Source organism: Canis lupus, chromosome 27 (assembly GCF_011100685.1).
Source record: "Canis lupus familiaris isolate Mischka breed German Shepherd chromosome 27, alternate assembly UU_Cfam_GSD_1.0, whole genome shotgun sequence".
In the NCBI taxonomy this organism is placed as follows: domain Eukaryota; kingdom Metazoa; phylum Chordata; class Mammalia; order Carnivora; family Canidae; genus Canis; species Canis lupus.
Window position 1 is genome coordinate 20,932,499 of NC_049248.1, and position 21,407 is coordinate 20,953,905.

At 36.8% G+C, this 21,407-nt stretch overlaps 2 protein-coding genes across 8 annotated transcripts in view; one reads left to right on the forward strand and one right to left on the reverse strand.

Moving 5' to 3' along the window:
* RECQL (RecQ like helicase) overlaps positions 1–5,173 on the reverse strand; it is a 46,211-nt gene extending 41,038 nt beyond the window's left edge. The window contains exons 1-3 of one of the 7 annotated variants that reach the window (XM_038577011.1): positions 5,044–5,165; positions 4,487–4,673; positions 3,919–4,006 (exon numbers count right to left, since the gene is read on the reverse strand). The gene's annotated coding sequence lies outside the window, so the exon portion shown is untranslated. Of the gene's footprint in view, positions 1–3,918; positions 4,007–4,478; positions 4,674–5,039 lie in introns of all 7 variants that reach the window. The other 6 variants (XM_038577009.1, XM_038577010.1, XM_038577007.1 and 3 more) reach the window with 6 other exon arrangements.
* Positions 5,174–5,260: 87 nt separating this feature from the next.
* GOLT1B (golgi transport 1B) lies at positions 5,261–18,998 on the forward strand. The gene is made up of 5 exons (XM_038577014.1): positions 5,261–5,429; positions 11,435–11,526; positions 13,080–13,258; positions 14,154–14,235; positions 16,558–18,998. The coding sequence occupies exons 1-5, from the start codon at positions 5,405–5,407 to the stop codon at positions 16,594–16,596; spliced, it is 417 nt and encodes a 138-aa protein (XP_038432942.1). The 5' UTR covers positions 5,261–5,404; the 3' UTR covers positions 16,597–18,998.
* Positions 18,999–21,407: the final 2,409 nt, after the last annotated feature.

Genomic DNA, 21,407 nt, shown 5'->3' on the forward strand with positions numbered 1-21,407 from the left:
TTCAAACAAACAAACAAACAAACAAACAAAAAACTTAGTAAAAAAAGAAACCTTTGTTATCAGAGTAGTAATCTCAACTTAGTCCCACAATTTGGATCCAACTATTCTTTTATAAACTAGTGAGTTTTGCATTAAAATGGCTATCAGCTCTTGATTAAATTTTTTTAAACAAAAGCTGTAAGATCTGTTTTGCATCTGTCTGCATGTTTAAGTACGTCTAAGCATGCATATTGTTGATGTGTGATATTTTTCTAATTTCAGATGGTAGTGCCAAAACTAATGTGTAAGAAGCTCTATTTAATTGGCTTAAAGAAAAATAAGCACTTATAAATTAAGTATTCTTGAAACCCTCAGAAACATAAGAACTAACCCAAATGTTTTTCAAGTTCACAAGACCTGACATAACTTTTGAAAAGTAAAACCTAGTTTAAGTTTGTTGGCTTAATAAAAGCAAGTATGTGGGGATGCCTGGGTGGCTCAGCGGTTTAGCGCCTGCCTTTGGCCCAGGGCGCGATCCTGGAGTCCCAGGATCGAGTCCCGCATCGGGCTCCCGGCATGGAGCCTGCTTCTCCCTCTCCCTGTGTCTCTGCCTCTCTCTCTCTCTCATGAATGAAAAAATAAAAAATCTTTAAAAATAAATAAATAAATAAAATAAAAGCAAGTATGTCTTCACAATCTCTCAACGAGAAAAATAACCTGAGATGGTTAGCTGTTTAATGTTTAAGCATAATTTTTAAAAACAAATAATTTAAATACATGTAAATAACAGAAAAGTTTGTACCAAGTTAAACTAAATAATGAATACCTAAATCATTTCCAAATGAGATAATATACTGAATCATTAAATACTAAACAAGTTTATCTACTCTGGGCTTCTTTTTCTGTACAGTATTGTAGTATCACTAATACTTTATTTAAGGAAACTAACTTTATTTAAACTTATACTGAAATAAAACTATACATTACTACCAAAAATGGGGAAAAGAAGTAATCTGTCACTTACTAGAAGTAAAACATAACCACACCTATAACTGTAATAAACATAAACCAATGATATTTCTGCCTGCTGGAGTTTGGAGCTTGGGGATTGCTCATTTTGTTAAAATGAATTAATAGCAGGTATAAGAGAATTACTAAAGACCTACAACCTCAACTAATAATTTTCCCTGAAGCTAATAAGGATTAAAAGAAAGTTAAAAAGGAAATAATCACTGCTATGTGATTTAAAATACTTTTTATCATGTCCGGGTGCCAACTAAGATTGACCTCAGTAAATTAGTGTTTTGGAAATGTCATTTAAACCCATTTAAATTTGCTCTCTGAATTGGTTCCCGTCATGGTTATTTATCAGTACTACTACACTGACTCAAATCTACCTTAGATTTGAATGGTTTTTATTAAGTACCTCCCTTGTATTACTATGCAAGGTTCTTATTTACGTTAATCTATAGTTCCATTTGTATCATCTGTTACAAGGTAACCTAAATCTAGTTCTTCATCTTCTGGCAAAACTCTCTGAATAAATTCACGCTATGGCAACTATTCTTTTATTTGTGAGAAATCACTAAATTCTATTGGCACCTGCCAACATTTTTACCTTACTCTGGCTTGCTCATACCGCCTTAAGAGTCCATTCAGGGGATCCCTGGGTGGCGCAGCGGTTTGGCGCCTGCCTTTGGCCCAGGGCGTGATCCTGGAGACCCGGGATCGAATCCCACGTCGGGCTCCCGGCATGGAGCCTGCTTCTCCCTCTGCCTGTGTCTCTGCCTCTCTCTCTCTCTCTGTGTGACTATCATAAATAAATAAAAATTTATAAAAAAAAAAAAAAAAAAGAGTCCATTCAGGCTTTAGTAGCCTAGGATTCATCACAACAACCCTAACTTTTGGCTCTTTAATTTTTAGAGACAAAAGATACTTGGATCTATCAATAACTATGTCCTTTGCCAATTAAAAACTATACTATTAAAAAATGTATGTTTCTAAAAAGGTTTTATAATTGTGTATTTATAAATTTGCCAGTCCACAATTGCTTACTTCTTGGCTTTTACTATAAATATTATGAGTTAAGAATTCTAATTAATATATGTAATTAAAGATACTAGAAATAATAAGGATGAAGAAAGTGTATGAAAAGTAGTTAAAACAGAACATGTTTTTTGGACAAGGAAAGATATGAAGAATATGGGCTTTTGTTGTTGTTTTGGTAAGGGAAGAAGGAAAGGAATTTTGCCCAAAAGTAAAATGATTATTCCAGAATGGGAAAGGAAAATGATGAAATAAAAACTAGATGGATATAAAAAGTTGTAGAAGGCTTATGGAAAAGGAATCAAGAAAAGAATTTTATGTGTGGTCTAGCTAAGACTGAAATGGAGTTAAGTTTTTGCAAAACTGTTCCTACAAACAAAGTGCTTCATCTCCAAAGAGATTAATGGAAAAGACTGACAAGTACAGGTTTCTGCTAACTTTAAGGTCATCAGACTGAATGGGGCAAGAATTTCTGAAAGTTTAGTGGGAAACTGATTCATAAAAACCTACTTTTGTAATCAAAGGTTGAAACATTTTTTTTCTCCCTACCTGATTTCGCCAGAATTTAAGAACTCTTATTAATTAAATAATCTTATTTTTCATGACAGTATATGTATTTACATAAGCTCGATCTGATCTCCTTGTGATAGGGCATGATTAGACAAGTCCTTAGCTTGGTTGCTTAGCCCAAAGAGCCTTGAAAAGTTCAATCTAAGATTTTTATTTTTTGATTCTTTATGAAAAGTTCTAGCAGAGTGGATTTAAAAGAGCCTGTATGATCACTATTTTTGCTGCACTTCTATAAATAATCAGTCCAAATTTATTGAAACTGGACTCAATTTGCAAACAAATTAGTCTTGATAGAAACTTGATAGATAACTGTAGTTATCTTGATAGAAATGGGATGATTATAGAGAAAAACTAGGTTTCAGTAACACATCTTTGTGGACATCAGATCCTACTGCTGTTAATTTCTTTAAAGTTTTATTTTCTACTTATACACTGGACTGGATCCTGAATACTTCTAGTTTCCTCCAATATCTGGCTAGAACTCTCCAAACTAACATTTACAATTTTGTCTTCTGATTTGGAATCACTATGAAAATAAAACTGCCCTTTTCCTAAAGTCATGCAAACTAAAGCCAGACAACTGGATACAAACTTCAGGGAAACCACCAAGAGCTCATGTAAGAACAATGTGCCTGTTGCTATGTGGTCACCCAGCAAGATAACCAGAGACATCCAAACTGCAAACCAGGAAAAATCTATCAGATTGTTACTCTTGCCCTCACTCCATCTGAAGATAATTTGAATCCAACATCTAGAAATTTTCTCAACTGGCTTCTCTCCAAACTCAAGACACTGCACTTAGAATTTTCTTGAACTATTATCTTCCTTCTTTTGTTTTCATTGAAATATGTCTCACTAAATATCTGACAGCTCACAGCATAGAGAGGCCGAATTTAGGTGGAAGTTCACCTGTAGCACTGCCTCTTTATTTTTTTTTTTAAAGATTGTATTTATTTATTCATGAGAGACACAGAGAGAGAGGCAGAGACACAGGCAGAGGGAGAAGCAGGCTCCCTGCAGGGAGCCTGACATGGGACTCCATCCCAGGTCCCCAGGATCACACCCTGGGCTGAAGGCAGCGCTAAACTGCTGAGCCACTGGGGCTGCCCAGCACTGCCTCTTAAAATAAAACATCCTCACCTTCACCCAGTCCCAAGTCATCGTGAAGATGTAATTGTTAATACATTGTCTTATGCCTATGTAAATACCTTTTAAAAAACTGAAACCCAGTTAATTTATTTGGTTGGTTAAATGTTGGCACACGGGAATCTCCTCTGGGAATTTTTCAATCTTTGGCTATTGTCCTCCTTAGATCATATTTACCTCTCTAATATGCTGCACACTCTCAAGGGTTTTGAAGGTCTGTCAGCAGCCACTCACAGGCCAAACGGTATCCATCAGGATCAGACAACTGGATAGAATCAATAATAACCACATAAATGATGAAGATGATGAACAGCCTGAGCCTGATGACTCAACTAATGGCCAGCCTGAGCCTGATGACTCAACTAATGGCAACAGCAAAAATGTGATTCTTCAGCCTGAGTACATCAACAGTGGAAACTGAAAATACTATACTGGTTGATCAGAACAACCAAAAAGGGAAGAACTGTTTTAAAAAAAAAAAAAAAAAAAAAATTGAAAAAAAGGAGAACAGCCTTGAAAATTCCGAGCAGACAAAACCGGTTTAGTCAAAGCTCAATACAGCTTATCTGGTGAAACTAACTTGACCTAGATAATTTCCTGTCTATGCCTCCAGAAATCGTAAGCAAAACTTAAAACTGTTTCCCAAGGTTTATATGAGGTAATCCCACTAACCAATTCCCTATCACTTAAGAAAAAGTTAATCCTCTAATCACTGTGAAGAAGAAACAGTCACTGACTTCTTAACTGTATTAAGTCGCTTGGTAACAATATACGCCCAGAGCCTCATTCCCTTTTTGGGCTCCTGGTTTCACAGTCGTCTCTTCGGTGCGTGCACAGTAAACTGCTACTTTCAAGTTGCTACTTGAGTGGTTCACTGGTTTTCCTCCTGCTCTTTCTGGACTTCCGACCGCACGCCCCCGTCTGCCCACCACCTGCGTTCAGGAAACAACAGCAGTCTAAGAACGCCCCCCACTATGCTGATGCGTCTCCGAAGGTGGCCGCCAATGCGCAGACTGGAAACCCAGCTTCCCACGTGGAAGAGGATGGGGTAGGCAGCCCAACGGGCCCCCGGAGGCCCTCGCTCCACGGAGATGGGCGAGGATGCACGCCCGTTTCCCCCCTGCGGAAGTGATCCGCGATAGCCCGGCTCACCCTCAGGACGGAAAAGGGAGGGAAAAAGAGCCCTTTCAGAGCAGATTTACCCCAAAACCCCTCCCCAGACGGCTAAAGGAACCCACGCCGCCAGCGCGGCCGCCCCGCTCTCCGACCTCAGAGCGCCGGCCCCTCAGGACCACTACCTACAGTCTCCAGCCGCTCCGCAATGAAAACTTCCCGCCACCAGGCTTTCCTCTTTCTCCAGCCGCGAGCATCCGCCCTTCCGGCGAGGTGCCCTCCACCAATTGCAAGGGACAGCCTTCTCTAATTGGTGAAGGGGTGTGGCCACTAGGCGCGTCACCGAACAAGGCCAGCGGTGATTGGTCTGTGTCGGGGGCGGGCTTAGCCAATGGGAAGCAGCCTTGAAGCGCGGGTGGGGGGTGGCTGCGTGTTTCCGGAAGACGTGGCGGCTCTCCCCGGGGCTGTTTCCCGGCTTCTTTCCTCCCGACTTTGCTTCACGCCCTGGACGCCCCGCGGTGCTGTGGCCGCTGCCCTCCCTGCTGCAGCCATGATCTCCTTAACAGACACCCAGAGTAAGCGCTCGCCCCGGGGTCCCCGCCTGGAGCCTCGCACAGCCGTTGCTCGAGCCCGTCTCGGCCGCCCACCCGCCCCTCGGTCCGGGTCAATGAATGAAGCTCGGCGTCGGGGGCGGCGGCCTGCTGGACTGAGCTGGGGACGCGGGACCTGGAGGGCTGCCTGGAGGGGGCGGGAGCTGGATTGGCGGTGGCTGGCCTGGCTGGGGGGAGGGGGGAAAGCCTTCGCTGAGTGTCGGTCCTGCCCCGGGGTCTCGCCGCTCTCGCTGCCGGGGAGATGGGCGCTTTGTTCCCGCAGATGGCCGCGAGAGAAAGTTGGGTGCGCGGTGCGCGGTGCCCGGGGCTCACTCTGGGGACGTTTGTGCGCATCACAGACTTGGGGTCCTCTACAAGTCACTGGCCGCTTGTTTGGGAGATGGTATTTTAAATGTCATCTATTTTAGGTGTTGGGTTTGTGTGTGTGTGTGTGTGTGTGTGTGTTTTAATATGCTTACACTTAAACATTTTGAATATTTTGCCTTTTACCACCTCTGGAAACAACTTCCCAAAAATTCCTTGAAACGACTTCACTTTTCTACGCCTCACCTTTCCACAGTAGTAATAATCAGTGAAACGATTGCTTTCCTTCATGTTGTGTATTGTGCTCTGCGGCTTTTCATTATTTTAGCATCTCTTTGTGCCTGAGATAGAGTTCCCTAGGCGTATCTTACGTCTAAGGTTAGCATTGCTGTTTCCTTTTATTTCATTGTAACATTCCTACTTTTCTACCCTATTGTCAGCTTTTATCATTTTCGTATTTACATATCTGCCCAACCGTGTGGGTCCTATCTTTTAATGGTCGTGATAGTTTTTTTTCGTCTCACTTTATCTGCCACGGTCTTCATTTTTTATTCTGCTTAGCTTTGATTTTCAAGATTTTAAGAACTAAACAGTCTATTAAAGTGGAGTCTTAAGGTTTGGATTGAAGTCATGGATGACTTGAACTTGAGAAAGCCTCTAAGGTTTATATATATATATATATATATATATATATATATATATACACACACACACTACCTCCCCAATCAGGCTCCTCATTCTGTGGTTGGATAGGTCTGCACCTTAGAGCCACCTGCACTGACCGAGGAATGGTACCCATTTTGTTTGTTGGCCTCACCTGTTGTGATCAGAAGATACATAAAGTCGGGATCCCTGGGTGGCGCAGCGGTTTGGCGCCTGCCTTTGGCCCAGGGCGCGGTCCTGGAGACCCGGGATCGAATCCCACGTCGGGCTCCCGGTGCATGGAGCCTGCTTCTCCCTCTGCCTATGTCTCTGCCTCTCTCTCTCTTTCTCTCTCTCTCTTTGTATGACTATCATAAATAAAATAAAAAAAAGAAGATACATAAAGTCCTTTTTTTTTTACTGTTATAATAGAAACTAGCAATCATATAAAGACATTTCTTTTGATTTTACCAAGTGCTTTCATATAAATCATTAAACTGAATTTTTATAAGAGTCTTATAAGGCAGGGAGAAATATATCTCTTTTATAAATTAAAAGAGACTCAAAAGAAATTCAACGTATGGTCGTAAGGAAAGTGACAGAAAAAGGCTTTATCCCAGGTCTGCTGGCTCAGAAACCTTTGTGTTCACTGTACCCTTCCAGCATCGAAGAAAACTAGATACAAACTTTGAGATTTGTCTTAGAATAGTGTGTTTTTTTATGGCAAGGATAGATAGCAACAGTAGATATTTATCCTATAAAGTTATGCATTGATTTTTTTTGAGGGATTGTGTAGTATATTGAGTCCATTGTCTTTGTGATAGTGTTTTGTTCCTCTTGACTGAAACCCAAACTTTAAATTGTCCAAGAAAATAAGAATTGTATACCCAAATTGCTAGAACTTATTTCTAATTCTGCTAATTAGAGAAAGCACTTAGTCTCTGCACAGCTTTTCTAACTGTAAAATATTATTTTTCCTTTCTATCTGAGTCTGATTATTACATAGATTAAAAATACGAACTTTTTATTTATGCTTTGCAAAGAGATTCTCTTCTATTGAAGACTTCTTATAGAGACAAGCATCTGATTTACATTCTTCCACAATCCAGAACAAAGGGATTGGGTTGAAATATGGGCAAATTACAGAGCATTCTCCTTCATTAAATTGATGAAGAAGACGAAATTATATTCTTTATTATTTGCCAAATGTTTTAGGTAGGACAATGGATTGGAACACAAAACGATTAGTTTAACTGCAGAAATTGGCCATCATTCAAGTGATTTGCAAAGATTATTCTGGTATTCTGATTCTGGGAGAAGGTGACTGAGCACCGAACAGAATAAAAAGCAATTCATGATTGTTTTAAGGGGTTCTATAATAGCACTCTCCCCATCCCTCTCCATAAAAACACAAGATTTATTCAGAGGGACAGAGTAGGGTAGTTCCCATGCTGCCTCTAGATCTTTACTTCATTATGTCACATTGCCTGAAATTCTCCCATGATCTTCAGTTGAGTTGTTCGATTTGGTTGATATTCAGTTGAGTTCCTTACTATGAAATTTTCTATTTTTTAAAAGGCATAGAAGGAAAGAGAAAGCTAATATTAAAATTTTCAAATAAGGGATCCCTGGGTGGCTCAGTGGTTTAGCGCCTGCCTTTGGCCCAGGGCGCGATCCTGGAGTTCCGGGATGGAGTCCCACATCGGGCTCCCGGCATGGAGCCTGCTTCTCCCTCCTCCTGTGTCTCTGCCTCTCTCACTCTCTCTCTATGCCTATCATAAATAAATAAATAAATAAATCTTCAAAAAAATTTCAAATAAGATATAAAAATGCTAACAGTGATTGCTGTTAGATTAAGCATCTTTCCTTATAAAATTTTCGTGTTTTTTTATTTCAGACAAATTTTATTAAATTGCTTTTATCTGATTATTCTTTAAAGAAAAAACCCACATATATAGGCAAGAGGAATGCAGTTTTGATAGTTGCACAGCGAAAGATAAATTTATTTTACTAAGTATGATTCTGGTGGTGAATAGGCAGCTCTGTGTAGGGTTTTATTAACCAGGGGGCTTATGAATGTGTAGGCACCGGGAAGATGGGAATTCAGGATGTGAGGAAGGGCACAGTGAGGCCAGTTAGAAACTTTTGGTCCGTTTAAGCCGGGAAATACTTGGCAACATCATGCCAGTACCAGTTCTGGCAAATATGTAATAGGCAAATATCTCCTCCTGGGCTACACTGGGTGAAATAGTACCAATATTTTGGTGCCCATGCTACAGTTGTAAGCTGTGGAGTCCAAAACTGAGTTTGAATTCTAGTCTGACTCCACACAACCACCACTTTTCCTGCCCAACAGCCTACCTTACTACCCCCTGCTACACACACACACACACACACACACACACACACACATATACATTTGATTCTATGAGCAAGGATAAGTTATGAAACTCTGAGTCCATGAAACATAGGGCTGGTACCATTTTCACCTCACAGTTTTGTTAAAGGAATTATAACATATTTGTATAAACATTGCAGTGGATGGGAAACCATATCCAGATATTGTCTCTTTTCACTGCAGTTGATTTTTAATACTTCTACTAATTCCTACTTAGTTGTTAGATGACAAACCAATCCTGTTAAACTTGAGTCACCCAAAGATGATTCCCCTAGAAGTTCCGTATGCTCTAGTGCCCTTGAGTTTTATTTAATTAAATATAGTTAACCTGAAAAAAAATTCTGTGGGAAACAGTGTGATGTAATAGTTAAGCACAGGGTCTGAGTTCAAATACTTAACCAGAAGTGTGATTCTAGACAGAGTCATTTCTCTAAACCTCAAGTTGCTCCATCTCTAAAATGTTGTAGTCACACCTACCTTGCAATAGTGTCAGGAGGATTAAATTACATAAGGCTTGTAAAGTACCTCATAATGGATAATTCATGGCAAATTAACAGTACATAGTAGGTATACTTCAATATAATTTACTTTTGATGAACAAACATCTCAAAATGTTGGAGGTGCCTGGGTGGCTCAGTTGGTTAAGCATCTGACTCTTGATTTTGGCTCAGGTCATGATCTCAGGGTCATGAGATCAGCCCTGAGTTGGGCTCCCCGCTCAGTGCAGAACCTGTTTGCAATTCTTTGCCTCTCCCTCTGCCCCCCTCCCACTCCTTCTAAAGTAAATAAATAAGGGGATCCCTGGGTGGCGCAGTGGTTTGGCGCCTGCCTTTGGCCCAGGGCACGATCCTGGAGACCTGGGATCGAATCCCACATCAGGCTCCCGGTGCATGGAGCCTGCTTCTCCCTCTGCCTGTGTCTCTGCCTCTCTCTCTCTCTCTCTCTGTGACTATCATAAATAAATAAAATAAAATAAAATAAAATAAAGTAAATAAATAAAATCTTGGGGAAAAAAAAAAAGATTTATATGTAATCATTAGGATGATTTATGAAAAGGTAGAAATTAGTCATATTCAAATAACTCAACTGCCAGTGACTAAATCCTAACTACTAAATTGTTAAAAGATGGAATTTTAATTGTTCCTTTGTCCATATTTTCCTCTAGGAAATTATATCTGACAGCTAAACAGTTATTTGATCAATTGTCTTAAGGGATTTAAGCATGAAAGCATTAGCCATTTTCATAGGATTTTGTGTTTGTGGAATAAACTCATCAGTATATTTATAAACCAGTACCTGAATTCTTTTAGACTAACTTTGGGGGAAAAAAAGGTAGTTGGAATAGAAAGCAGTAGTTAACTATAAATTGAGGAGGTGGGGGATGTAGAGAAAGGTATATGATAGAAGTTTTCAACTCATCAGAACATTTTCCAGGGCTTAAAAATTTTTTGAGTAGCTATGACCTAGATTTTGGCTTTCTGGAGCCAATGCCAAAAAGTTAAGTAACAGACCAGAAATCATTAATAGTGTATTTAAAATAGGGTTTCCAAAAATATGGTTTCTGCTGTTTCATTATTTCATGCGGATAGTCTGTGTCTAGGTAAAATAACGATTGGTAAGTATTTCCTGAGAGCAAAACTAAAATGACCAAGGGGGTGACTTTGTGGCTTATGCTTTTAGGATTAACAGAAAAGGACAACTGTAATCTTAGAAAGTTAAGAATCCTCAGGCTAAAAAGATAAGACCAACAGAATGTAAAGGTAATAAAATTACTAGTGTTTTATATTAAGGATGAACATAAACATCAGTGCTTACACTTTTTTTTACCACCGTACACTCAGTACGTAGAAGAGATTCTGGCATCTAGGAGTTGATCAACAATTTTTTGTATTTGAATGAAAAGAGTAAAACCTTAGAATATTAATATTCAGTAGAACTGTTCTTTGAAACTTTTGGAGAGCGGATTTTAGGACTTAATACACTAAATGCATTAATGGGTTCATGGTTTAGATAATTTATAGAAGATAAATCCATACCATCAAGAAGTTAAAAGTAATGCCTAACCTCCTGAAAATTAACTTATGAGGAGACACTAATGTGATTCTCAAAATATTGCCATTGTGAGAAGCAGTATATCATGGAGTAGAGTATATTGTGCCGACCTACGGTAGCATTACCACTGAGTTAAAGAAGGAATTAATTTAAGAAGGGAAAGGAGTAACTGTAGATATTGTGCATATAAATAATAGTCATTGAATATGAAAGGACATAAATAGTAAAAGAAAACCCTTATACTTAGGTCTGATGCCAATGGAGTTCTTGGGAGGGAAAAAATATATAATCAAAGGTTTAGAATCCTGATTATCTTTCCTGTGTTTGTTTATGAGAAGTGCTATCTTTCATACAAGGATAGAAATGTCCATTTATATTTTAAATTTTGGAGTTGTTTGCTGATGTTAATTTATTATAGAGCTTAATGAATGTCATAAAGTTAACCTGCAATGTGGAGGACCTATTTTCTTATATCAACCAAAAGAAAAACTGAAAAATTGTCTTACTTAGTTTACGGGGATCTTAATGTAACTTTTGTTTTTCTCTACCCTTAACTATATAACTTATATTGCAGAAATTGGAATGGGATTAACAGGATTTGGAGTGTTTTTCCTGTTCTTTGGAATGATTCTCTTTTTTGACAAAGCACTACTGGCCATTGGAAATGTGAGTTTTTCAATAGATATTTTAAGTAAATCCATAAGGAAACTAATTAAAATGAATAATTGCCTGCTATTAAATTTGAGGGAAGTAATTCACTGTTACTCAGGTATTACCTTCTCTTTACATCAGAAATAAGGCTCCTGGGTGGCTCAGTCAGTTAAGCATCCTCCTTCTTCTTAGGTCATGATACCAGGGTCCTGGGATCAAGCCCCACATTCATCCAGGCTCCCTGCCCAGCGGGGAGCCTGCTTCTCCCTCTGCCTGCTGATCCCCCTGCTTGTGCACTCTCTCTCTCTCTGTCAAATAAGTAAAATTTTAAAAAAGAAAACTATTTAAACAAAAGGTAAGCATTTAGAGATTTTTGAATGACTACTCTGTTGAGTGTTGGTTATGTAATATCAATGGATTAAATCCAGGCTGCCTCTAGATAGGAGTTCAAAATAGGTGACTTGGTAGCCCCCAAATTTCTTAATATGTTTGACTTAAAACATATGACTTGAAACATTTGGTTCAGTAGTATAAAACAAACAGATCTTTAAAACCCATTTAAACCTTTTAATATATCTGTATATTAACAGCCGACTTGCCAAGAAAGGTGTGTGTGTTGTGTATTTGGAATGTGCTTTGTTGTCCATTGTGAAGATTGTACAAGAGTTCTAGAGATAAATCATAACCTTTTTAAGAAGACAACAAAGTTAATAATATTAAATATCTTTGAAGTGTATATTACCAATTACCATAGGGCTTTTAATTGGAAATTAGAATATATAAAGGATAACTAATCAAATTTATATTTTAATTAATAATATAAGGAGCACTGCTATTTGAGCCTATGAACCTTAACCATTAGGCTCAGTCAGTACTTGGTTAAAATTTTCATTCAAGGTAGTTACAAAAAAAGGCAAGTATTAGGAATAAAACCTGGGGGAAAATAAGCTTTTAAGAGATCACCATTTCTTGCTCACTCTCTGAAAACATACAAAATATATGTATATTTGAGAATATACAACTTTATTTTTATTTCTGCTGCCACCAGATATTCTGGGATTAGTAAGACTAGAATCCTTTTCCTGGCTTTACATAGTTTCTCCTATCAGCTTAGCCATGTCAGTATTTTTCCCATCCATAGGCACTCCTGTAGCCTGTGGTGAAGTGTGCAGAACCAGGAGTACCTCCAGGTGGCATATTTTTATGACCAGCCTTCCTCTTTTGCCCAAACACTCATCTGCATAACTAAAGCCGTCTCCATTTAGCTTGCCTGGGAGAACCATTGCATATGTACATGCCCATTGATAACATTTGATCTTTCTTTGGTTCTTTTTCTCCATTTAATCAAAAAAGAAGAGGACTGAGAAGAGTGGAATCCAACTTCAACTTTCACATGCTTAACCCACTCCTTGATTCTACCTCTTGGCGTGCATCCTCAGTTCCACAAGCCAGTTGCCCACACTAAGAGCCAGATGTGCTGCTTTTTATATTAAGCTTTGACCTTGCTTTTCAGAGTTATGCAGTATGGTTAACTACTTTTTCTACCTCCCTTTTTCTTTCTCTTCTAGGTTTTATTTGTGGCTGGTTTGGCTTTTGTCATTGGTTTAGAAAGAACATTCAGATTCTTCTTCCAAAAACATAAAATGAAAGCTACAGGATTTTTCCTGGGTGGAGTATTTGTAGTCCTTATTGGTTGGCCTTTGATAGGCATGATCTTTGAAATTTATGGATTTTTTCTCTTGTTCAGGTAAGGCAATTATTTTCTTTTACTTTTTCTCCTTTAATAAACCAGTATGTCAAATAATTATTACAAAAACCCAGATATTTGCATTGGCATGGGTACAAAGACCATAATTTTCTCAAATGGATTTTTGTTTACATTGAATCTTTTATTGAGTCTTACTAGATAATTCAGTCAGCTACAAAAATGTTTATAAAACCTAGATATTTGCCAATAGAATATATATTATCTTATAATTTCAACGCAATAAAATTCGTTTTATTGGGGTTTCAAGGCACTGTCTTTCTGTTAAGGCACTTTGCTATTTTTATCAGCTAAACAATGATACATACATATATGCATACAGCATTTTAATACATCGCACCTGATACTGCATAATTATTGCCACTTGGTGACAATTCGTTTAGTACATATTTAATACTGAATACACTATGGTAGATTTTGATCAGTTAACATTTACAAATGCTAGTTGCCAAGTGAATAAACAGTAGTCTATGTGAGAAAATACCTTTAAATAAGGTTGGTTTAATTATTTATTCAAGAAATGTATATCCTTTGTCTTCTATCTGCCAAACGCCATTTTATTCATGGGAGAATGAATTAGTATCAAATATACTTTAGAGAATCTCTCACTTCTGATATGGGAAAGAGACAAAAAGATACCAGCAGGATATAGTAGTAATGCGTGATAGGTGTATAAGCAAAATACTATAGGAGTATAATTAAGAAAGAGATCAAATTCAGGGAGAGGTAAGAAACATTACCACTAAAGGTAACATTTGAAATGTGAAGTCTCTAAGACATTTAAAATTTTAACTGGATCCTTTCTTTTTTCTTGGTTAGCTGTTGATTTTGATAATAAAGAATCTTTAAGTTCTGAGAACCTTTTTCCTTCTTCCAGGGGCTTCTTTCCTGTGGTCATTGGCTTTATTAGAAGAGTGCCAGTCCTTGGATCCCTCTTGAATTTACCTGGAATTAGATCAGTAAGTTATCATGTATTAGAAATAAAATTTTTAAACCATCAATATCAAGAATAATATTCTTTGATGCTTTCTACTCCTAGAAATACAAGTAATTGATACCTAATTAATAATAAGTTTTTTTATTATGATATAAATTGTCACGTCACCATAGATCATGGTTACCATGAATACCAGAGAAAATCATCATTGCTAACCATAAAAAAACCTGAAATTGATTTCCCTACATCCATTTTTAATACTATCGGTTTTTTTACTTTAAATGTAATTCAGGTTGGTATGCTATGCTACCTTTTTTTTTAGTTCAAGACATTTTTCAATTAACTTTTACATGATTTCTAATTTTAGAAGCTATTATGTAAAAAGGACATCATTATTTCTAATAAATATTTTCTTTCTTAGACTGTGTCACCAAATAGCGTGCATTAAGACAATTAAATCAAGCACTATTATACTGGAAGTCAGATGATAAAATTCTGTTCCCAGCTCTCTACAGTTTGAAAGATCTCATTAAATCTCTTCCTCCAAATTGGGCCATCAACTTTCTAAAGTTGTTTACAGATGTTTGTAGATGTTTCTAGAGTGTTTCTAGAGAGAGAATCCATAGCATTTACTAGATTATCAGCTAAAGGATGGCTTACCCACTGAAGAATGAATAGGTTTTGCTGTAAGACAAAATCTCATTTCCAACCTCAAGTCGATTTTAGAGTCAGAATTTTACAGCCTAGGGGCACTTGGGTGGCTCAAGCCAGTTAAACATCTGCTTTCAGCTTTTGCATTTCCCAAGGTCCTAGGATGGAGCCTCATGGTGGGCTCCCTGCTCAACGGGGAGCCTGCTTCTCCCTCTCCTTCTTCCCCTCCCTGCCCCACTCATTCTCTCTCTCTCTCTCAAATAAAATCTTAAAAAAAAAAAAAAAAATACAGCCTAGGTAACAACCTAGATATTTGAAGTTACCTTTGGAGAGAGATTGTTGTGCTTTCTCTCCACTTATATTTACCTTAAAATCCTAATGAATCCATGGTACTTTCTTTTTTTCTTTTTTCTTTTTTTTTAAGATTTTTTTATTTATTCATGAGAGACAGAGAAAGAAGAGAGAAGGAGGCAGAGGCAGGGAGAAGCAGGCTCCCCATGGAGCAGGGAATCTGATGTGGGGCTCAATCCCAGGACCCTGGGATCACGACCTGAGCCAAAGGCAGCCACTTAACCTACTGAGCCACCACCTAGGTGTCCCTCCATAGTACTTTCAAAGCAACTCTTAGTTTCATGTGCCAATCATCTATTTATAAGAAGATAAAATGTTGGAATGTGGGCTTATAGGGGGTATGTCCTGATTTCATTTGCATTAATCTCCAAACTCATACTGTATAGTCAATTTTGTTTTTACTTAATGGCTTTTGGATTCACCGAAACTTCGTTATACAGTTATAGTCATTATTCACGTCCTTAATTTAAGGATTCTTCAGTATTTGCATATATAGACACTCTATGCTGTAAATTATGTTTCCTTTTATTATTACTTCATGGTTCAGTAAAAATGTGAATAGTGAAATGAAAGGAAGGGTTAAGCGATTGCTAGATATTGATAGTGTTATGACCACTTGGGTTACATAACTTTTAATATCTCCACTAATTATTTTGTTTCAATATTCGCATCACCATCTGGAATGCTGAAGAAGGCCCAGTTGCTTTACATTTGGGGTGGAGTAGCCAAAGTAAATAACCACTTAAATTAATGTGTGTTAAAATTTATATTCAGGAGCTATAAATTTATGCTTGCCTCATTACATCTATTTTTAATGTCATTACCACTTGCAGTCTGAAGCCCAGATTACACATTTAAAGTATTTTTAGTCAATAGCTGTTGTTAATTATTGAACTTAATGGAGTTAAATCTGTTTGTTCAAAGACTACATAGGCCCAGAAGAGATCCTCAGTAATGGTCAGTTGAAATGCCTTATTGGGTTCATTAATGCATGAATGGCTGACATCTCAGCTTTTCATTTTTTAATTTTTTTTAAGCTAGCAGTGTTAATTTCATTTTATCCAATTTTTTTGTTCATTGTGTTGTATTTCTCGTGTTGTACCCTTAAAGTCATATGCATAACATGTCATGCAAAAACTACCTTAGAAAAGAAAATTTTTTAATACACATTTATGTGTCAGGAGATGGTAGTGAGTAGTACTGGATTAATAACCATTGTCAGTCATGCCTTAAATTTCCACAAATCTTATAAAGCTGGGTTTTTTAATCAACATTTAAAATGTTGATATGTTTTTATAATGCTGTGGGTTTTCTTTTAATTATCTGTTTTTTCTTCTTGCAGTTTGTAGATAAAGTTGGAGAAAGCAACAATATGGTATAACAACGAATGAATTGAAGACTCATTTAAAATATTGTATTATTTATAAAATACTTTGAAGAATATTCAGCACAAAATTAAATTACATGAAATAGCTTGTAATGTTCTTTACAGAAGTTTAAAACGTATAGTCTACAAAGTACCAATAGCAGTTAATAAAGAGGCAATGAGATCAGGCTTCTAATCAAGTGATCTAAGAAGTCAGCAAGCAAACTAAAGGAGGTGAATCTATGTTACAATACTTATTGAAACTCTTGAAGGCAATTTTTATTGTTTATCCACAATGTGTGAAACAGCCATCCTTGGAGAACTCTGCTGCCTGTTTCTTTTCTTCTTATATTGGAGGTGCGGGAGCACTGTAGGCATTTGCTTTTTAGAAATATCCACTGGAATGGTAAAAGTATTTCCAGTTGCGCTGTGTCTCTGAAAGTGATGCATGAGTTAGATTGGATTATGTCATTTTAATGTATTAAAACCAAGGAAAACCCAGTTTTGATGTATGAATCACTTTTTTTTTTTTTTGTAAATGTATGGTAAAAATAAAACATTTGTGGTTCTTCTGATTCTTAATATTTTAAAGCCAGATGAAAATCTGAACTAGATATTCACTGTCAGAATACGCAGAGGTCATTCTTTATAACTAAACACTCCGGAACTACTTCTACTTCCTGAGAGTCTGACCTAATTATCTGTATCCTTCGTTACATGTAAGCATCTAACAAAAACCATGAAGTAGTCTGTTACGTGCCTTGTTTCATTGGATAGTCTTTTCTTTAAGATACCAAACGATGCAAACCAAATGGATTTTTCTGTCATGGTGTAGTTTTTCTTTCTTTTTTGTTTTATTGTTTTTATTTTAGTAGTGATGTTATCATTTTACTTTTCATAAATTAAATAACTATTGATAATGTTTACTTTAAGATGTAATATGTTAAAAGGTTAAACTTATATTTGGTAAGAGCTTTTCATGTAAAGTGGAGTTTCCCTTTATTTTTAGCTTTTTCCTAACAAAAATCAATATGCATGTTGAATGCTTCATAAGATCACTCTTCATCTTGAATTCATGGAGAAAATATCTGAATTTCACATGCTAAAGTTAGTTTATTATAATTAAATGGGCTATAGTTTCTTAAAAATATGACACTAAAAAAATGTGTTGTTTTTTTCTACCATTGATGCTTGACTGACAGTGGCCATTTTTTCATTAGTAGTTTTCCGACCTGGCAGCTTTTCTGGTAGATCTAAGAACACATTTCAACAGCCATAGTACTATTTGTTTTACCACTAATGATTGCACTTTTACTTTTTTAACAGTTGCAAAGCTTTTTAATGCACAAAATCATAACTGAAATTTGTGATTTTTATTTACAAACATGTCTACAAAATATATCACAGCTTATGTTATTTTAGTTAAATCTCGATGCACAGAAAACTCCCATCCTTGCTTGTCTAAAGAAGGAAAGACTTGGTATATAGTTTAATGGTTCAGTCTTGTGGATTACTGTCTTTTGGTACTGGCATTTGACTTATGACATAATCTGTGAAACTAGATGATATTGACAAAATGAGACTCCTACCTCAATAGTTCATGGAATAATAAGAGACCTAGTGTTGTGTCTAATGTTCTTCAAAAAAGTAATATCCTCATTTGGAGAGTGTCAAATATATACATATTTTGGGGATCGACTTATACAAGTTGCCCTGTAGGACTCTTATACATATTTTTGACTGATCCATATTATTTTCAGTGGCTAGATAATTCTATCTTTTTAGAACAAGAACAATATCTGCTAATGTAAGGAACATCTGTATTATTTAACTCCTTTGTAGACATGAATTTCTATCAAAATGTTCTTTGCACTGTAACAGATCTCTTTTTCAAAATCTTACTTCAGAAGTATTATTAGAAGTTGGTGTGAAGGATTTGATAATCTCCCAGTCCTTAGTAAGATTGAGAGGCTGGAGCAGTTTTCAAAGAGTCCACAAGTTAATTTCAAATGTGAGTTGGGGACTGCTTGGCAGCATTGTATATTTCTTACTCAGAACCACTGATGAGGCTCTATTTTTAAACATATTAGTCTTCTGACAGAAAGCACTGTACATTATATTGTTTCTTCCTTTCCAAAATTAGCCTTCTCTCTTTGTGACAAAAATGTACTTTGATTATTGCTATAAAGATGGAAGAAAAGGTCTAATACTACTTAGCCTTAAGTGTACCTGGCGTTGTTCAAATGTATTTTCTGTAACAGAAACATACTTGCAATGTTTTTCATTTCCCCTTATAAATTGTAATTCCTGAAATATTGCTGCTTCAAAAAGTCTCACAGTCAGAGTATATGACCTAACAATTGAATATTGTAAATACACTTGTCTTACCTCTCAATAAAAGGGTACTTTTCTATTAATTGGTGGTTGTCTTAGCTCGGGCTGCTATAACAAAATTCTGTAGGCTGGGTGGGTTAAACAGATCTTTATTTCTCACAGTTGTAGATGCTGGGAAGTCCAAAAGAATCTGAGGATAAATTCAGTTATTGTTGAGGATGCTCTTTGTGGCTTGCAGATGACTGCCTTCTTGCTGTGTCCTCATATGGCAGAGAGCTTTAGTCTCTTCATCTTCTAAGGACACTAAGCACATCATGGGGAGGTTCATCTTCATAATCTCATCTAAACTGAATTGCTTCCCCAAAATCCCACCTCCAAATACCCTCATATTGGTGGTTAGGGTTTCAACATACTAATTTGGGGAGAATATATATTCAGTCCTTAACAGTGGTCAACTGTATATTTATGATGGAATTCTAAAAACTAGCATTGCATAATACCTCATTTTTTTTAAATTAGCCTTATATGCAGTTTTCCTTTTCTCATAAAATAGTCATCACATTTTCCATTTCCAAATTGTTTAAATGTAATCATAAATAGAAATGGATGCCAGGTTTTAAAAAAAAAAAAGTGGACAGTGAATTTAGAAATAGTGGAGGAATGTTTCTTTTTTTCTCAAAATGGAAAGAATAGTCCAATATTGAAATCTTTGTGACAAAACTACTTCAATGTTTTGATTATAAATTTTGGTAATGCTAAAAATCACTGGCCGTGTCTACCACTTAAAGTACCCAGTAAGTGCCTATTGAATCTAGTACTTGAACTGCAAGCAGGTCTTGACTATTGCCTGGTGAACCAGAAATCTTAAATCTGTTTTACAGACCTCTTTCTGACCTTGTCCTCCGTACTGAAAGTTTCCCACCTTTACCCTTCTGCTACCTGTACCCCATGTAAGAGGTAGGATACAAAAGTAGAGTGCCTGGCACACTTTTCCACCACCTTACCTTTACTAGCTCTCAAGACCTAATCAAGAATAGTTCACTTCTATCATGTCTTTCTTGATCTGCTATAGCAAAATAGCTGGTCCATCCTTGTCCTCTCATAGAACTTTTCACTTGTCTATATTACTTGGTTACAGAAAAGAGATTCTCGAGGTTCTAAGTCTTAAGTAAAAGGAAGACCGTAAACACAGCAATGAATGGGGAGTTTAATTTTTGGATAGCAGGACTTCTCTGTGCCCCTGAATCTGACTGGTAGCCTTCTGAGGAAGTTACTTCTGTTCATGAGCCTGCTGGTCTATGGGGCAGACCAGCCCGGGCATAGAATTAAGCCAAAGTAGAATATTGAACCAATTGAGCTCATTCATATCATACCAAAATCCTTCATTCTGTCATCAAAGAAGTAATTTGCAGTTTTTATTATCATAATAGCCATATTATCCATGTAACTTTACCCAAGATAGGAACTGTTTTCTATATAAACACAATACTAAAAAAAAAAAAAAAAAAAAAAAGAACACAATACTCACTAATCTTGGTAAATTTACAACTTGAACAGTGGCCATTATTCTATAAGGACCTGGGCATGCTCCAGTCAACTGGAAGAATTCAGATAAAGTCAGTGATACAGGCAAAATGTTCCCCATTGACTATATGCCTTTAAAAAGGGTTTATCTTAATTTGTCCAGTGCCCATTACCTGGTCATAATGTCAGCAGAACAAAATTCAGTGGTCTTATCTGTCAAGGCTTTTATCAAGTAACTTTTCTGAGCCCACATCTAAGTTTGGACCTGTAAAAGCCCTGACGTTGTCATTTAACAAAATCCTATTAGGAGGCAATGCCATTTTAGACAAATGCATTCTAGCACATTGCTTTTGATAAGACTACAATATTGATAATCTGTCAAAACCATTCTCCTCACTGCTGCATATTATACTGAATATGGCAGTTTTGACGGAAAGCATCTACTTGTGAATTCATTACAGAAACTTCTATAAACAAACTACATCATATGTTTATCCTTAGAGTTGTAAATTCAGAACACAGTTTTATCGGTGACTCATTTTCCTGTCCCTCTTTCTAAAATGTTTCTGATTTTTTGGTACTGAGAGGGGGAGATCGGCATTTTGCTTGTTTGTTAGGTGACCTAGCAACTGGGTTTCACTTACAAGTTCCTTTGAGACAAACACATGTATAATTTTATTTCTTTTATTGTCCTTTTCTTTGGAAGTTGCTGTAATGCCGTGAAATTAAATCCTAAAATCGTGAAGTCTGACATTTAAAAAATACTAGATTTTATCCAGTTTTGGTGTTAATCTATTAGTCCTTAGTTTTTAATCTTTCCCCTCTCCTAAGATTGTTGGAAACACTACAGTAACAGCTTTGGCTCCTTCTGGCTTGATTTATGCCTTTAAAGGGAGTAAAGTTTCTACCTACAGACTACTTTTCTCATTTACTAACCAAACTTCAGTGTTCATGTCTTCACAGGCTGG

Coding starts and splice junctions, on each gene's coding strand:
- GOLT1B (XM_038577014.1), top strand. CDS start 5,405: ATGATCTCCTTAACAGACACCCAGA. Junction 5,430..11,434: donor CTCCTTAACAGACACCCAGA/GTAAGCGCTCGC, acceptor CTTATATTGCAG/AAATTGGAATGGGATTAACA. Junction 11,527..13,079: donor CACTACTGGCCATTGGAAAT/GTGAGTTTTTCA, acceptor TTTCTCTTCTAG/GTTTTATTTGTGGCTGGTTT.